At 33.2% G+C, this 19,463-nt stretch overlaps 2 protein-coding genes across 7 annotated transcripts; one reads left to right on the top strand and one right to left on the bottom strand.

The window, feature by feature from the left end:
* Nucleotides 1-1,695: 1,695 nt before the first annotated feature.
* On the bottom strand, nucleotides 1,696-19,458 carry LOC109854995 (BTB/POZ domain-containing protein 7). Of its 4 annotated transcripts, none has more exons than XM_020428709.1 (12): nucleotides 19,261-19,458; nucleotides 18,175-18,429; nucleotides 17,552-17,934; nucleotides 16,814-17,364; nucleotides 16,582-16,745; nucleotides 16,108-16,492; nucleotides 15,868-16,020; nucleotides 15,634-15,790; nucleotides 15,231-15,409; nucleotides 4,963-5,178; nucleotides 4,247-4,533; nucleotides 1,696-3,361 (listed from the first exon to the last, which is right to left on the bottom strand). In XM_020428709.1, the coding sequence occupies exons 2-12, from the start codon at nucleotides 18,408-18,410 to the stop codon at nucleotides 3,331-3,333; spliced, it is 2,742 nt and encodes a 913-aa protein (XP_020284298.1). In that variant the 5' UTR covers nucleotides 18,411-18,429; nucleotides 19,261-19,458; the 3' UTR covers nucleotides 1,696-3,330. The 4 variants fall into 4 exon arrangements, with proteins under 4 accessions (XP_020284298.1, XP_020284299.1, XP_020284301.1 ...); XM_020428710.1 differs by having other exon boundaries at nucleotides 17,552-17,916; XM_020428712.1 differs by lacking the exon at nucleotides 19,261-19,458 and having other exon boundaries at nucleotides 17,552-17,916; nucleotides 18,180-18,273.
* On the top strand, nucleotides 8,538-14,890 carry LOC109854997. 3 transcript variants are annotated; one of them, XM_020428714.1, is made up of 3 exons: nucleotides 8,538-8,760; nucleotides 13,212-13,266; nucleotides 13,421-14,890. In XM_020428714.1, exon 3 carries the CDS (start codon nucleotides 13,476-13,478, stop codon nucleotides 14,655-14,657), a length of 1,182 nt encoding a protein of 393 aa, XP_020284303.1. In that variant the 5' UTR covers nucleotides 8,538-8,760; nucleotides 13,212-13,266; nucleotides 13,421-13,475; the 3' UTR covers nucleotides 14,658-14,890. The 3 variants fall into 3 exon arrangements, with proteins under 3 accessions (XP_020284303.1, XP_020284302.1, XP_020284304.1); XM_020428713.1 differs by lacking the exon at nucleotides 8,538-8,760 and adding an exon at nucleotides 11,804-11,991 and having other exon boundaries at nucleotides 13,212-13,320; XM_020428715.1 differs by lacking the exon at nucleotides 8,538-8,760 and adding an exon at nucleotides 11,805-11,991.
* Nucleotides 19,459-19,463: the final 5 nt, after the last annotated feature.

Below are 19,463 nucleotides of genomic sequence, written 5' to 3'. Positions count from 1 at the left end.
AGCATATTTTATCCTCAATAAATTGAAAACGCAACAAATCCAACGTTAACCCAAGATAAGATTGTAATTTCTTAAACGTTTGTATTTTTCTAGTTCGAAAAATTACTTATTATCGTCATATATGATCTTATTTCTCTAAGCGTTTGCCATGAAGTTTTAACTCGTCGAGTTTGCTCTCGCAATATTCTAGAATTGTGGCTTAAGATTTTGATGACTTGAAAAAATTGTAATAACTTTAATGACGTATATAACAAACACTACGTAAAATTTGATGAGTTACTTAGTAACCGTGTAGCTTCAACAGTTTTGCTAAGGAAATTTCAATTCCTAATTCAAAAAAAAAGTTAAAATTAAGATCGCAAGACAAAGAACCGTCTTTCGTAAGTTGTTGCATTCGAATGAAGTAAACCTCGAATCAAATTAGTTATATCTTTAATAAGGTGCTAATTTCCTAAAAGCGATAAATGTGTAAAAATAACTCTAAAAAACAAAATGTTACTCTATAGTTATAAAATGCAGTAAAAGGTGTATTTTAAGAAAAAAGATAATCTTAAATTGAGCGAAAAAAAGATTAAAATCACACCCTATTTATTTTCCAGCTACTTACTATTCACAGCAAATTTGTTTACTTAGATTATGTGATAAGCTTTGTGGAGTAAGTTGCTATTTTTACGCTGCGGTGAAAATGTACACATGGGCGACAAGAATTTTTACTTGAACGACACAAGCATCGACGACTTTGTATGTTGAATTACAGCTGTACAGCTGTCTGTCTACTCTATACATGCAAGTGTAGTAGTATTGTGACGTCAAAAGCTGAAGGATTTTGTTGTGCAATATTCTTTGCTTCTCGGCGTATGTGTAGCAGTTTTACGTAAATTTGATATAAGCAACGGCGCGGCGCAAGAAATTTCTTTACATAAGCATTCGCTTTGAGATATGCTTTGTATACGTAAGTATTTTCCTTAGAATATTTCACTAAAACCGATGAAGCTTGCTTATGTAATACGTTATGATCCACAATGATAAGATCTAGATAATATCGTGTCAACTAAACCATAAAAAAATAAAATAAAAATACGAGGAACAAGATTCTCTTGTATTTCAGAATTTATTTTGTTTTAATAAATCCTTTGTAGATAACAAAGAATGATTAATTAGAATACTACAATTTTTATGCAGAAGAAAGTGAGAAATTACAAATTAAGTGTTAACTTAACACTAATAACATGTGCGATAATAAAGATAATTATATAAGGATGTGCGGGATAAAAATACCAGGAATAGAGATAATATAGCGGTCTCTTTTTTCCATTCTGAAATATTTATTAAACTTTATGTTTAAATATATATATATATATATATACAGGGTGTCCCAGAATAGCCGTACAATCTCTCGTAGGCAGATAGAAGGAATAAAACTGAGTCGAAAAGTCCTGAACCATTTTTTTGTATTATTTATAATAAAGGAGTAATTATTGAGTAAATCAGGCCAATCAGCGCCGATCTTTAGCCAGGCGCACGTCACTGAGCGCTCACAAACACCAGGCGCGCGGCTCACTGACGTGCGCGTGACTAAAGGTCTGCGCTGATTGGCCCGCTTTACTCAATAATTACTCCTTTATTATAAATAATAGAAAAAAATGGTTCAAGACTTTTCGACTCAGTTTTATTCCTTCTATCTGCCTACGAGAGATTGTACGGCTATTCTGGGACACCCTGTATATATATATATATATATCTAGCGAGCCACCTATCATGTGAGTCATAAAATAGATGAACTATTCGAAAATTTTATTTTTCAGCAAACATAGTCAACATGTTCTGATCAGACAGATAGTTTAAAAACTAGTAATTTCAAAAAAAGAAAAAGACAAAATCGCAAATGTTCAAATGGAAGTATCTTAATTATCTTTTCTCTTTCTTTTGTGAAATGCAGAAACTATATAAATGTCAAAATACTATTCTCACGATGTATTTTCTCACAGTCTATACAGTATTAATCTATCTACTGATAACTATTTCACTATTCTTTTATTCTGGTCTTAAAAGTTGGTCTATTTGCTTTAAATTATAACTTCGCCAATCGATCGTGAATTCGTGAATTGCCGTCGCTCGATGATATTACATTTGTTCACTCAAGTAATCCGCGGACTCACGATTTATTATCGCTCGGCAAAATTTACGATTCGCAAGATAGTAAACGCGAGTGACACACTTTACAAAGCAGACAATTGGTACTTATAGCTCGTATAAATCGCGTATAGTTAACGATATCTTACATAAATGTGTTCTTCTAATACAAGAAGAAAAATTTATTATATAAATAACAATTATCAAACCAATAATTTTATCAAATATCACAATTTATGTCAGCAGCTATAGCGCTGACAATGCCAAATTTTATTTTTGTTTAGGAGAAAATGCGAAAAATATAACAAAATGCATATAATACAATTCAAATTAATTAAACAATTGATTTTTATGCGAGCGTGTCTATATATCTACGTAGAAAATAATGAGTTTCCGTAACCTAATATATATATAAGGACGGGTATAAACAAATTCTTCGAATACATATATTTAAACGAGTTTTATAGCGCGTATCTTAATGATAATTACATCTCATGTCGATACAGAGAAGGCGTATTAAATGAAGAATAGTCACTATCTGTCAATATTAATAGTCTTACATCTGTATATTTAAGATGATTATTTCCTGCCTGATCGTTGTTGTTTCGATGAAAGTGAAAGTAGCACGTTTCTCACAGTCTATATTATTTATAATATTGCGGCAGGATTGAAATCAAGCCTGACGTTTTCTAACTTCGCTTCACATAAAATAAATACACAAAAAAAATTTCTAGTAACTCAGAAATCCAACCTTAAAAAACTAATTATACATTTTTTTATTTAAAGAATGAGTTTTAAATTTATTTATTTTATCAGAGACTTCCAAACCTAATTTGTAAAACTAATATGACTTGAACCTAAAATTATTTTTCATGATATCGTTCAGAGAAAGATTTTTGCGCGACTTTTCAGTCACTATATGTATAGCACACATGCGATACCCTGTTTCTGTAAATGTACTAATCCAGCTGCAGCGGCGGCAAGGCCGGTAAAGGCATTACATACATTGTAAATTCATGGAAAATTTTTTCTTAGAATATTCTCGAGCACCCGGGCACTTAGCGGATAATTAATTAACCCATTAAATATCGTGGACGTCACGCATGCTTTTTACGACCCGAGGCGCCCTGGACGTCATCTCTAAGCGCGCGATATATGTTTTATCGATTGGATTCCTCTTGTGTACTTACAGTCTTACTATAGTCCGTCATACATTGAAACGGTTGCCCTAGAAGAGAGAAAAAATTAAAAAGTTTAGCGTGGCAAAATGTCATCAAGCGCTTTTCTCGCACGCAAGTTGCCGCCGCGTCGCCTTCCTTCACGGGAAACAAACGCACGAAAAATACATGACACTTTCACTTTCCTTCGTATAATTTATGTGGAGTAAAAAGATGTGATGATGTGACAAGGCGCCATTTATTCAATATATCTCGTAACATTGTTCCTCTTTCTTCTACAAACTTTCTCGCTAACAATCTGACACCTCGGGAGCATCGTACATACATATTTATTTTCCGGATACATTCGCACACGCAGACATACACATAAGTACACTCACATACATCGTATCACGATTACATATTTATATATATTTGTGTGTGTGTATATATGTATGTGTATATATATATATATATATATATATACATATATATATATATATATATGTTTGTGTGTGTGTGTGTGTCACAATCGCATTTTTTGTCCCACATATACGATTGCACTTTTTTATAATCGTTACATTCTACATATATTTATATATTTATAAGATTGTACAGTGAACTTCTCTTTGTATACTCTGTATACATTTATGAAGTCGCACTGTACTTGATAAGCATGGATTGAACTTTTTACGTTTTTTTGCAGAATATACAACTTCCACACGGAGTCCACTTACGAGCAAATTACTCACTTAAATTGAGTGTTTTCTACTTTCAGAAGTTTGCTTCAAACGAAATATAAATTATCCTTATAATTTTTTGTACCGGCAATAATAAGGTTCGATCAATAGCTACGATAGACTATACGAGAGAGAAGGAAATAAGATAAAAACGGAGTAGGAAAACAGTTGCTATGTTATTAATTTCTGCATAATGTGTGTAAATTTCAAATAAACCTCGGTAAGGCAGTGCCAGCGCGATGATACACATACGGCGTGTCGTACGGGGGCGTGAAATTCCTCAGGTGTGGATGAGGAAGCGATGAACGGTGCTGCGCCGTCTCGATGGTACCGCCGTTTGACGGGGAGACGTGCGGCAAAAGGTGCGACGCCCCGTCACCGAGATCCAATTCCAGTTCCTGCTCCTCGATTAAATGCAAAGCGCCGAAGGAGGCCGTCGCCATCGCTACGTCCGGCATTACGCCCGACAATTGGCCGTCGCTACAGGAATTGCCTTCTTGTTGCTGCGAACGAGAGACCAAATACACCCCTTGCATAATCCAGAGTTTCGCGGGGAAAGCGCGGCTTCTAATCGTCACGAGATTTCGCTCCGCGATCAATGTGGAGCAACATTTTATGATGCAAAAACAAAACGAGAGTTTCGCTCTGCCGTGAAACTCCGAGAAAACGATCTCGCGATCAGTCGGGCAAGAGACTCGGTTGCACCAACCAACCACTTTGGATTGAGTAAGACCAACTAAGGAATTCGCTGTTGCTATTCGAAATAATCGAGTCCTACTCTGTTCGTGTAGTGAGAGCTGACAAAGAGAATTTAATTAAGAAAGTTGGGCCTCCGCGAGACGTTGGCGTAACCGGGACCTAAACGCGAGATTAAAGCCGCTCTAGGGTATCTAATGTGCACGTAACGCGCACATTATCGTCCGTCCCCTTACCTCGGCAAGAAGTCTGCAGCTCTCTCCCTCAGTCACTATAGCTGGAAGTTCGTGTCTATGTGCGTAAGACGAAGTCGGCCGAGGAAATGTCATGTTCCTCCCGTAACACACCGGGGCGGTAGTTCTCACACGAATACCCATGCCCGGCGAGTCAATGTCCTCTATATCTGTCATCCTCTGCTCGTTTTGCTCTTTCATACTGTAAGACGCTGTGTTCTGAAATCGATACGCCAGCAATTTATCGCGTACTCTGTCTGCCAAATGAAAGATGCATTAAAAGCCGCGGAATAACGCAGCAAAGAGAAGGAAAGGAAGGAAGGAAGAAGAGAGAGAGAGAGAAACCATTGGTCTGACAGCTGATGCTGTCGCAATGCGCGGAACATTAATTGGTGATCATGGTGATTTCGAGTACGAAATAAAGAGGGAACTAATAACGGAAATAGGCCGATATACAGCGAGAATTGATTGGAGTCGATTGAACGGGGTGAGCGCGTGTTACAGGACGGAAAACTCGCGGAAACGTATTGATAGAAATAAATCTCCGTTGTGAAATGGGGAGAGGGTTCTTCCCTGCCTCTTTCCCGAAATAGAACGCGACCTGAATTGACATGTGTCGGACGTGACGGAAACACGTACGTGCGGACGTGATTGAAAAACGACATCTTGCATACGTTATGCATCGCTGCAAATTAGCAAACTTGACGGCAGCGATATATTGCAATTATTTTACGCGCAGTAACTCGCATCTGTTCTCAAGCGTTCTTTTTCCTATTAAGATCTTCCCGCGCAAGTGATTGCTTTACGGAATTGTGTACGAAATTATGTTCAATTAGAAAATATATGTATCTCTTTCTTTAACACATACATCTTAAAACGCGATCTGATATTTTTTTTTTCATTACATATTTATATATAATGATTGCAAATGTTTCTCTCTTCTTTGTAAATCTGTGAATATTTTTCAGAGAGTTAATTATCGAGATGTTTTGTATTATAAGCTTTTTTAGAGTGAGAAATAATATTACATCATATTTTATCCCGTAATAAATCAAAATGTAAATAACGATATCAATGTTATATTGAGAAAGTCTTGCAAACGCTTGATATTATCTAAGACAACATTTACATGTGTTAAATAGTTTTACTGCGAGATAATAACAGATTGTGTTGAACTACATAAAATAACGGTTTAAATAAAATTTTATGAGCATCATTTATATACGCATATTGGTAATAAATTTTTAAATGTAAAACACAACTTTTAAATGCTAATACTAATAAAGATATATAATATTTATACATTAATTACGTTCCCCATATTATCTTTTTGATAATATTATATATTATTTGTGCTAAACTTTTGCCGAGGATTTGTTATAAAAAGTAACATTTTAGAGTTGTTCGGGAGAGAGACATGTATTATAATCAAATACATTCATTTATATCTATATTTTACTTAATTATAATCAACTATTCAAGATTAAAGAAAACAATTTCTTGAATCAGTCAATAAACAAATAAACATTAAAGATTTTCTAGGTGAAATTTTAAGTTACATTTTTCTTGTGAATCGATTTACTGAGTGTCTGAGTCATTTAGAAAAACGATAAATAATTCAAGAACTTGCTTTAAACGATGATGAGATCTTTTTTCAATTTCGCATCATCTAGATGATTCGCTGAAATATAAGAAGTATAGCACATAATTACCAAAGTTCTTCATGCACATACATATTGTTGTTTTAACATGCTAGAAACGTTATGTCATCGCATGCGAATGACGATAACACGTTGTATATACACTAGATAAATACAACTGCAATGTTTAAAGCTTACGACCTTAAGTCGAATATAAATGTTTCGCATTTGCATATATGTACATGTAACACTCGATATATATTGTATAAACATCTAATTAGTTCTTTACCATTTTCTGTAAAATAAAAATATACAAATATACAAATGTAAATATTACAAATATATAAAAATTATTTAAAGTAATATCATCTTCATGATTCTTCTCCTCTAATATTATATAAAACAAATAATTATCTTTTGTATTGTTCAAAAATCTGTTTAATTTCTTTTTAAAGATATAAAAAAGTTTCAATATTTTCACACTTTTAAATTTCTATATATCACGCGACGTTCGTTATTTTGAATGAACAGGAGAAAATAATTTCGAGCTTTTTCGAATTTGTAATGTTGTTTTACACATCTTTTTGTACATATCTAGTATTGCACCCAATCGCAGTGATGCAACAAGCCGCATGTATTTAATAATCCATATCTGCATTTATTCATGCATAGTGCACTATATACAATGTACTGCAGATTGCACACATCTCATTCGATTGACAGTACGAGTGTCGTTTTATGATTCACTTGCTTGTCACCCTGACGCGATACCACGTGCATTATTATCACGTATAACCTCGTTTCAAAGTAAACTAACACGACTTATTTTTGGTAAACAGAAGTTTTTAAAATATTACTAACCTTTCACATACAACTTTAAACAATCAGCTGTAAAACTGCGAAATTATGCGTTTTATTACTAACCTTTCACATACAACTTTAAACAATCAGCTGTAAAACTGCGAAATTATGCGTTTTATTACGTAAGCATAAAGATAAGAATTCAGTATGTAACATATATATTAATAATATGTATTTCAATAAAAAAGAGAAAATTTCTACTATTCTATTACTATCCTATTATTCTTTAAGATATTAAAATAAAAACTTTTATATTATAATTATTTTGTAAAAAAATGTTTATATACAATATATGTAAGATATAATATGCTCATCTTTAATGTAATGTTTTAGCCAAATAAAATTCTTATCCAAGTCCAGCTTAACTTTTAATTTTTAACAGTTTGCTCGACATTCACATTACATATACGTGGCATTTGCATTGCGTAAACGTGACCAAGCACAATAGCTACTGCAATCCCTACCATTACCGCGAAATAGTATGGCACTTTAGTAGCAGAAAAAGAAATATTGGAATTTTCGTGCGTTATGCAACTGTTCTAAATGCCAGCGCACTTTATTTTCAATAACAGCCAAGTTGACTATTTCAAAATAACTTTAAATTTTCAGAAAAAAATAAATTTAAAAAAGGGAAAGAAATTGAGAGAGAAAATGTTCTCTCTAATAAAGTTATATTTAGATTAAAAAAAAAAAAACATCTAAATTTGTTAAAATAAACACATTTATATCTTTTTATTAAGTTAAGACCAATTTTTTATTTTATTACTTCATAAGTTCAAAGAAACGAATTACTGATTTATTTATTTTTTGTTAAGCACTACCAATGAGCATCGTGATGAGACAGTAAACGTAACACGTTCGTTTGACATTGAGAAATCTTGACGCTACTTCAAAATTGTGAATTCACGGAGAGGAATACTTCCGAGGATTCGTTTGCATCGAAACAAAGCGCGCATCTCGCGACACTCGCGCTACACAATATCGTCACAATATTTTATTGAAAGAAGCTTGTTCTCTCTCCCTCTCTAATTCGATGTCGTATTAGAGAAGATAATACGCGCTGAAAAAGGGGAAGGATAGATGGCAAAGTCAAAGAGCGATGAGAGTTTCCTGGCATTAGTCGTGCGAATTACGCGCTACGTTAAAGTGTGCAAAACCCACGCAAGCGATGTACGAAGCGAACGTTACAAAAACAGTTTAACGACGTTATTTCGCGCGCACGATTATTTCACTCATGTAATTTCACATCATAATCTTCTTAAATGTGATTCTAATCACTGTCAAGGCTGTTTTGCAAAAGGTAAACACATTCTTTTTTTTAATAAAATAAGATATAGATAATCACAAAATTGTTTTGGAAAATCAAACAATGAACAAAAATAGATATACTATACGTACTATCTTGAGTGATGTGTTTTTTTGCGAATATATATAGAGCTGATTGCAAAATTTGAGATAAAAGAGACATCAAGGTTTGCCAAAAGATCTGATATCGACTAGTTTTGGCAACCTACAGTATTCATATGACGCTGATCTTACACTGATACGTGTGCAAGAATTTGTCAGTAGTTTGCATTTGTAGCTTGTTTTAACATTAATATTTATTCTAGATCTAAAAGTCTGATGTTATTTTTAATTTATATAAACAAAACGTAAAGATAATCTTTTTTAGAACACATATAGAAACAAAGAATATTAGTAGTATATTAGAAAATGATATTATTATTATATCTATATTAGAAAAATATTTTAGAAATCACTTCTTAAAAATATAAATCAATGACAAAAAACTTGTTGAAAACTAAAAAACAACTATGATTAATTTAAGACTTTTGTTTATATTTATAGTACACTTTGTAAAACGTATGTAACTTTGTTAAAATAACGTTGCAGCTATGTATATTGTCGTGTAAAAGTGCAAATATAGTGATAATAATTATATATACATATATGTGTATATATACAATATAATTCCGTTCTAACAAAAGAAGCTTATTTTTTCAAATTCTTTCGATTATATTTTAGACAAGATAAATACTTGATTACGTGTCATTCAAAATAAACGCTCGTACATGCTCTCAAAATAGTATTTGCGTAACATGCAAAAACTCCTAATCTTTTGTTAACAATGCATTATTTCACAATAATACTGCATCGTTACTCGGGTTTCATGTTTCTACAACGCTAATAATATCTGAATATCGATATCGAGCCTGTTAGCGAAAATCAAGGGCGAAACTGTACTCAGATAAGAGTAGATAGCATACGTTCAGCAGTGTATATGAGTAGTAAATAGAGATATGATTTTAATATATGTGTGTGTATGTGAAAAATACACGATTCAAACGTCATAAGCACACTCAACTCTCGCTTGACTCTCTCTCTCTCTCTCTCTCACACACACACACACACACTACTGTTTTAATCATTTTAAGCTGATGAAAGGATTATTTGTAGCGTGTAAATCTAGGTATAACAGTAGTATTCGTTGTAACTTTCAATGTATATATTTATTACGTAAATGTACGCAAAATGATGAAAATATAATATAATCATCCGACATAGAAATATTAAATAATACGTGGTAAATGAATTTTGTAAAGGAGTATTTTATTCATGTAATGAATATATATTGTGAATACTGTGATAAATGCTATTTTTTACTTTGAGCACTTGTTCTAATTGATGGAACGTGTAACGTTGGCGCGTTTCTTAATAGAACTTAATAACTTAATATTTTTTAAACTATTAGTTTAATTGTATACGATATAAATCCATTTTTCCTTATGAAATTATTATCTTGAAATGTATGCAAACTAAATTAGTATATTATCAATTGTAGAAGATATATGTGTGTGTTTTGAATACCAAATACGTTTCTGAGTTCTCAACTTTACGGTAAGGCTACATGCTGAACGTGCATAGCTACAACGATCGTGTTTCGCATGCAAGTTCTTTTTAGATACAATTTGAATTACACATCTGTTCATTGTTTCGATTGCGATTGTGTCACTTTGATCGCGTGTACACATATACGTGACGATGATGCAATAATCAAATCGATTAATAGCAGAAGGTAAGTGATCGCGGAAAAACACCGGCTGCGCGACGTTTCGTCCCTTTTTTGTAAATATTTTGCAAAAATCTGACAAATTTTGTTCAGGAAAAATCACGAACTTTTCATCTAATAAAAAAAAATAATAGTCTTAGTGCCTCCAATTATATCGAAAAGAAATATTGTACACATAAATATACATTAGATCTATAATTGAGTCAAACATTTACTTTTAAAGAACATATCTCATTCTTTTGTTCAAGATTAGAATTATAGAATCATAATTTAAAGAGTGCATGCTGCCATCGTATAAAATAATTAAATACAAAAAATGTGAAAAACATCGCATGCAATGAAATATTTGCAAAAGATAAATTGATTACAACTTTATCAGAGAGTTCACATAAATGAAAGAAAGTGTGAGAAATCTGGGGCATTCTATGAAGTTAAGTAATCATATACTAAACAAAAGTTCATCATCAATGCGATTTTCGTGGGATGAGAATTTGAAACATAACACAGAACAGCTTCTTCATAGGAAAATATATTTTTATACGCATCGAATGTAGATACGAATAAATAAATTTATTAGCAATATAATCACTCCAAACATGCTACGTGTAATTATGTGATTATTGACCGAATACATGTGTGGAATGTATGTAAAATAAAACAGAAACATGTTACGCTTCGAAACTTATTTTCCTCATATTTTTTGTTGTCTCATTCAACTTCTTTGTAAGCTATAATTACTTTTCCGCTAAGTTATTAATTAAGTCAATCAAATCAATTAAATTATAATCACTTCAATCTTAAGAAAAATTTATTTTAACAGGAGACAATTCTTTAGAAAATTCTCTGTATGTTTATAAAAAAGGCATACAATGTATGACAATTATTTGGAAACTATTAAATAATTCATACAAAGAAGTTTGTTTGAATCATTACATAAATGAACACTACACGACGTATTGACAGTACCTAAATACTTCTAATCTCAACAATATCCAAAAATAAATTTGCGCTAGAAACAGAAATAAAACATTGCGCGTAATATTGGTGACTGTGTGTCGCAGTCATGAAATTACTCGAGTGATTATACAAGACATCGGAGTTAATTAAATGAGTGTCTAAGAATACGACAAATTTTAAGCGATTATCTTTATTGTTTTACTATTTATCGTTTAAATATGAAAAAAATTGGATTGTTATTTTTACTTACTCGATTTATAATCTTAAATAAATACGTATGACTTTATCGAAGAGTTATTTTATAAAAGAGAGAGAAAGAGAGAGAGAAAGTACGCGTTTTAGAGATTAGATTTCAGTCACATAAACTCCTTTACGTTGTCTCTTTTATCTTAAAGCTCAAAGTTTCTTATTAGTCGAGCGCGTTATGAGTAGGTTTGTGCATTCTTTGACCGTGACACTCGATTAATAAACTGTGTTTTTATTGATGCACACCGTTGCATCCATGTAAGTGCAGATAATGACATTTATGTTTCTCTCGGCTACGCTAAGTTATTTCTTCAACGAAATCGAGATCGTTATACCTTGGTTTTTGCTAGGTCTTTTACAGTTGCACTTTGAAATTTATTTTAACGCGTAATATGCAACACGATAAGGAAAACAACTAACTTAACTGAATGAGTCTTTCCATATGCATGACCAAGTCATAGTCGCGAGTAGCATACCGAGTGTGTAGTTTAGTGGATATCTCTCTCTTTCTCTCTCTGTCTCTCTCTTTCTCTCTACAATATAAGAGACGTTTCTCATAGCATAATGACAGTTAACGCTGGATGTGATACGCGAGCGAACGTTAGCAAGAAAAATACATACACGTCTTGTATCGAGAATAGTTAAGATCGTTAAAATCAATTAAAACGATAAAGTGCGAGATAAAGCTTCAGTTTTATTTTATCAAAAAATTAATGTCAACTGCCTATTTTTAAGAACAATATTAAAAAGTATACCAGCTCTAAAAATCGATATCTATAATTTATTGATAAAAAGTGTAAGTTTTGATAAATGTTTAGAAACTAATAATTTTATAAATAATCAAGTTTTTAATTTATAAATCAACAGTTCTTCGTAGAATTCCACACAACGCGTTTTTCGTAATCTAATTTAAATTTGAAATTAGTCACAAAATTACAGCTGTTTGTTCAATTAAGTAGACACTTTTCTTCAACTTCTGCTATTGTTTCATTTAATTAAAAGAATATAAATGAAGTAATATATGAAGATAAAAAGTAAGATGAACTACAGTTTCAACAGAAAATTAATTTACGACTTAAATTACGAACAGAAACAAAGCAAATTTATGAAATTCATACCAAGTATCGACTCGTAATAACAACACATTTTGTTCCATGATTTCTGTTAGTTATTGAAATGCGAATCTCACGCAGATTTCACGTGAAAATATCAATATTAATACTTATTCTCTATATAATGTGTAAATAAATCAAAATATTGAATATGTAATTTTTCCGAATAAACATTTATCAAAACTTTGTTCGTTTGTTTTGATAAATTCTTATAGTCTGTTTACATTCTACACGTAATATTTTTTTTGTTATACTTTGAATTATATAATTAAAATTAACTTTATTAAATGTATTATATTAATAAAATTTTTTTTAAAAGTTTGTAATTTTGAACAAGTAATAGTTTAAAGAAATTTTGTTTTACAGCTTGAGGATTCCATAATATTGAAAGCTAAAGAATATTTAATTGAAGCTAGATAAGGTGACTATTATTTTAAAAAAATTGTATAACAAATAACATTTCACGAAGCACAATGTAAGTTATCTGGGATTCTATTTAACCTATATCATTATAATTAATTATACACTTATGATTGTTAATACTATAATTACATAACAAAATCTGTCTCTTTTAGGACAAAAACACAATCACTCAAGTCGTTTCCCGTTCAAGATCTAAGCGGACTATTGATGCAGACATATGGTTCCGATTTTCAAATACATGACGTGCAATGGAAACCATTAACTGATCCGGGCGAAAACTTCGGCAGTGAGATATTAGCTATCACTATTCATGCTGAACAAAATAATAAAAAGAAGACGTTAAACGCGGTTATCAAGCTACCACCGAAATCAGATTACTTGCTGGATTTGTTTGACAGTCCGATAACTTTTAAAAAAGAATTAGATTTCTACCGTAATGTCACACCTCATTTTATAAAGTTGCAAACCGAATGCGGAATTTCTCGGGAAAATCTGAGTATCATCACGCCGCAATTTTTGGGCGGTAGATTGGGTCTACGAGATCCACAATGCTTCGATTCGCAGGCAACTATCGTTTTAGAAAATTTAAAAGATCACAATTATATGACGCAAGATCGCATTCTTGGTCTTGACAAAGTGCACATGAATTTTGCGATCAGTCATTTAGCTAAAATGCACGCCATAATAATCGGTCTAAAGTTGAAGAAACCCGAAGTTTTTGAAAAAGAGATACTACCTGCTCTAGAATACGCCGTAAATGAAAATGCAAAAGATTGCGTGAAGGAAATGATAAAGAAAGCACACGACGATTATAAAAATATGAAAGAAGCAGAACCTTATCTGGAAAAGATCAATAAGACGATTGAATATGGATTGCACACCACCGTAATGCCAGAAGAACCCTGGGCGACGTTGGTGCATAACGATTTCTGGGTAAATAATATGCTATTCAAATACGATGAATCGGGCAAACCAATCAATATGAAAATTGTGGACTTTCAATTGACGATCTATGATTACGGCGTAAACGATCTCATATTTTTCCTCATATCGAGTTCCCGGAAAGAAGTACTGAATAATCATCTCGACGACATGATCGACTTGTACTACAATTCTTTCATCGAATGCTTAAAGTCTCTAAGTGTAGATACAAATATGTTCCCCAAGAGTCAATTTATAGAACAATTAAGTCAGTGCGCTCCTCTTAAATTTAAACAATGCGTTATGATGGTACAAGTGATTCAAGCGGCACGTGGCTCCGTCACGGAAACGACCGAGACAGCGGAAAAGGACGTTTTCAAGGGCAGCGTTAATGATGAAAATTACAAGCAGAAAATGCTACACGTGTTATATATATTCGATCGGAAGGGATGGCTTGTGAGTAATTAAGAAATTTCAAAAACGATAAAGATTGATACGTTAAATATCTCTAGAGAATTGTCTTATTTCCGTATAAGATAGCGCTACTGTAAACGTACCAAACTTTTCATATAGTTCAACAAGTTAAAACGCAAGTACAATTTAATACAATAACAAATTAGCAGATTGTAAAGATACACGGTCTCTCATGTTTATGTAAATTTATGTAAATTTATGTATATATAAACACATAACAAAAACTTCTCAAATGTTAGATATAATAATAGATAAAAAAAAGACACTAGTTTAAGTCAATAGCTGCTAAATATTTTGCAATACAAATTCGTAACATAAAAAATGCACTTTATTTATTACAACATGAAAAATATGATCAATAATAGTTGTATTTTTAACGTAGTTTTTTGTTGTAAACAAATAATTTTATCAAATGTACACATGACGCACGTAAATAATTTATAGATTCAAATTACTTTTGTAAGCGTTAAAAAAATGTTATATAACTAAAATATTTAAATACATGACTTTTATTAGGAAAACAATTTTTAAACAAACGATAAAAAATATCGTTTAAAACATACTTACCTCTAGCAGATCGGCTACGGTATCAGGTAAATTGAACTCCCTGACTACGCGGAGTCGCACTTGCCGATTAATTTCATGTCGTGAGGAAAGCGGCAAGCTTATAGCCCGTTGACAACTGGCAGATTGCTTCAACTTTTGTTCCCGTTTCAACATTGCAGCCATCGTAGCAGAATCTGGTACTGCAATAAAATAAAAAAATTGTCTCTATTAGAAATTGTTACTAAATCATAGAGGTTGTTACTAGTTCTAAATCCTACTGTATTATGTCTCTTATTTTTCTACTACTATAATTTTTACCACTACATACACAATGTTTACACACATTTTTATCAAAATTAGATGTAATAATAGGTAAGTCGATAAAATCAGTTTCCGAAATATAATTCAACATATAATTTCATACCTGGAAATGCTGCTGCAAGAACGTCAACACCAGCGGTGCCCATGACTCTTGGTTTATCCTCAACCATATATAGTGCGTCCGGTATGTCCGCTATGTATCGTGGTCTTCGTAATCTGACTAATTCAGCTTCTTGAATTATCTGTTCCTCCACCAAGGCCTAATATACAAAATAAATACATTTCGTCAGATATTCAAAACAAAAGTAATTCTAGCTTCGAAAAGTATAATTATTACCTTAATTTCTTCGTAATACGGCATAAATAACCTTGGTCTCACGAAAATTCCATTCTTCTTCCCACCTCTTATCCACGCGTTTACCCGCAAATTATCTCTTTCGTCTCCTATCATGTGACTTGGCGGTGTGGAAACCAGTCCTCTTCTAATGGCCTAAATTTTCAACGTGACACATTAATTGCGTAATTTTGAATAATGTCACAAATAATTTTTATAACAATTTTAATTTTATATGCATACTTGTGTTAACGCTTCGCTATTCGACGGCAATATATGATCTATTCTGACAAGCGGCAGAAGTTCACTCAATATTTCTCGGAGCTCAATGTCGCTGAGATCTCTCTTTTTGATACCTTTCCTTGTCACTGAATGCACGGTATGGCTAAGCAAGTTGGGTTCTCGATCCTCCATACGTCGTACTAATTCGTGTTCACCCCACTTGAGCACTGCCTGCAGTACTTCAAGTTCGCTCGCTTGTAAAAAATGGCTCTGTAAAACATTCACTAAGTGGGCGTGATCTAATTGATGAAGGATCGAGGACGAAGCAATTTGTTGAAATTCTTCCCTCAAGAAATTCAACGCTTGTCTGTGGACCCACGCCGATCCGTGAGGTTGACTGCCCCATCTATACATAATGCAATGTTCAATAATAAGACTTACTTTCTTTTATTTGTAAGATTTATTGATATTCAAATTAAGAATTAAACAATTTACTTGAGTACGGTTGGCAGTGAGTCCAAGGTAAGGTATTCTAAAATAAGATCTTCGCAACCTTGTGATAATATATCAAGCTCAAGAAACCGTCCAATCTGATATAATTCCATAGCTTCTTCCAAAGGACTCGGTCGCATTCGGCCCGTGTGTGTTAGAGCTTGAACCTGTTTAACAAAAAAATTAGCATTAAAGATAAATTAGTTTTGGTGCTTAGTGTTATAAGATTTTTTACCTCTCCTAAACTACCAGCGCTGTTTCCACAACCACTCCCTCTTAGTATCAGCGACAAATCAACGGTATCTAGATACACAGTATGTAGCAAGACTCTAGCGTATCTTTTAGGTATCACACTTTCATCCAACACTATTCTAGTAGGTATGTGAAGTGCCCTTTCTGTGTGATCCTCGCCCGATCTAGTCCGTCTTTGTATTAAATTTCTGAAGAAAGGAGATCGCGCGGAAAGTATCGCTTTGTGACATGGCAGCTCTAATTTCGGACGAAATCCATACTCGGAACTTCCACTGTCCGGTCTTTGATAATCACTGTCCGAAGTAAATACGAGAGCGGCGTCCGCGTAATCACCGGTATCCAGTAAATATCTGAGATCATGCTCCAGCGTATTTGGAGTCCCAAATTCTTCGCCGAGCCGACGCAGCAGGTTCGCTTCCAACGTTGCATCGTGCGAACAAATATCACCAGTATAGAGATACCGTAACAACGCTGAAAACATCTGCACCTCGAGATGCGGGGTTCTTAAGTCCAAACGTATTCTAGCTCCATATCCTGCAATTTTTAATTCAACATATTGTCTTGTAAACAATGCAACAATAAAAAATTATAAATAACTATCTTAAATTTATCTCGAATTTCTTTCACATTAAGTTTTCTATTGAAAATATATTTTTATACAATATAGGAGATGCTTCATTGAATAAAAATTTTGAACAGTTAACAACTAATAGGTATATACCAGGATAGCCGGCTAATAGATCCCTGAAATATGGACATCTGGCAGAAAGTACAGCTCTATGAACAGGGAAGCAAGCTCCTCTATATACAAGATCCACATCGGAGCAATGTTTATAATCATATAACATAGATAAGTCTTGTTTAAAGGTAGCAGCTGGTGGTCTAGCTAATTCGGCTTGAACATGAAGGTCTTTTAATGCAGCTAAGGCTTCATATTCTTCAAGCAGAGCTGTTGCCTCTAAGTGACTCCATGTGGATACCAGATCTCTAATAATTCTACCATGATCACATGCTTTCGAGGAGCGACGTCTCCTAATAAATTTTTTTCGCAGCGTCGCAAACCCTGTCATCTTCTTCTTCTTCTCTCTATACATGAATAAACAACTAGAGAAAGTTTGATATACAATCAATATAAAAATTCTCTGAATAACGTATGTTGTTTAATAACATTTTGAAATATACACACAACATTGTATATTAATATTTCATATATACACAAAACATCGTATATTAATATTTATTTGAGAAAATTTGTTTAAAAAGTTATTGCTTAAAAAGTTTTATACTAATTTGTATAATTGTTTTAAAAAACAAATTGCTTTATAATTGTTTTATATCATATACCTAACTGCAATGCCATGTTGTTGTTCTGGACTACTTGATCCTGAAAGTCTGGCTGCTTGAACCGAATCTCCACCTACGTTGGTAATGCTTGATGCAGAAGCACCCATTCTATGTGTCATGTGAGAGGCATCTCGCTGTCTTCTCATAAACCAGGAATCTCTTTTATCAGCACTATCTATACCTCTAACGCGTCTGCGTTGTAACACACACGGTGTCAAAATACGAAGTACATTCATTGCTTACCCAGACAACAGCCTAAAATGAATTGACATAATAGAATACACATGAGTAATATATTTATCAGCAATTCCATATATTACAGTGTACAATAAAGTTTATATATATATATATATATATATAATATATGCACAAGATTTACTACAAAAGTAACTTTTATGTACTAAATGTTTAATAGTTTTAGCACTTTTCATATATATGTAAAGTTTTTAAATATACAATTATTTATTTACATACACATATATTTACTCTTTTAATAAACTTTATCTGATTTATACTTAATCACCTATTCTGACAAACTTAGAATCATCTATCATTACATTTATCTTAATTCCAAAACTTTGAGATTTGTTTGATAATAGATTACAAATTGACTTATTAATAATACATTGCATAGCAACAAATTTCCCTAAATTCTCTGAAAAATATCACTCCAAGCATAGTAAAAAGAAGTAAAGTTGGCAAAAATTTTCAACGTTTGTGAAATTAATGCCGTAGATATACGGTCCTCCATCGGGTATACAATGACAATGTCAAAGGGGTGAGCAAAGTGGCAAATAACGCATGACAGGTGCGCTACATGTCAACGCCAGGTGACGTATGAACAGCAGCAGGTTCACTCACCTTCGCGTTCGCGAAGGGAGAAAGAGAAGCGAAATTAGAAAATAGCGATATAAACGAAGATTGCGAGCGAACACGAAGCGATAACAAAGTCGAGATTCGTACAAACAACAACGTCGTTGTCGTCTCCGCCGCGCAAAGCACAATCATCCGCTTCGCGAAACACAATAATCGGGAGGCAAGCGAGGGTACACGCTCTCAAAAGAGAGCAAGCGTTCGTTCATTTACCTGGGTTCCCGGGGCTAGCGTCCCACATCCATATTATTCGTAATCGTGCACGACACTCGGCTGTAGAAACCGACACGGATGACCATCATTACAAAGCACGACGGCCATGTTTATACACGAGCGAGCGTATTCCCCGTTTGTGCGTGTGTGGTAAATAAAAGCGAAGAGATCGCAGTCGCAGCGCCTAACGGTGCCGCGCCGAG

Source organism: Pseudomyrmex gracilis, unplaced genomic scaffold, assembly GCF_002006095.1.
Source record: "Pseudomyrmex gracilis isolate BER0280 unplaced genomic scaffold, ASM200609v1 scaffold_77, whole genome shotgun sequence".
Taxonomy (NCBI): Eukaryota; Metazoa; Arthropoda; class Insecta; order Hymenoptera; family Formicidae; genus Pseudomyrmex; species Pseudomyrmex gracilis.
This window is presented reverse-complemented; position numbering and strand designations above follow the sequence as displayed.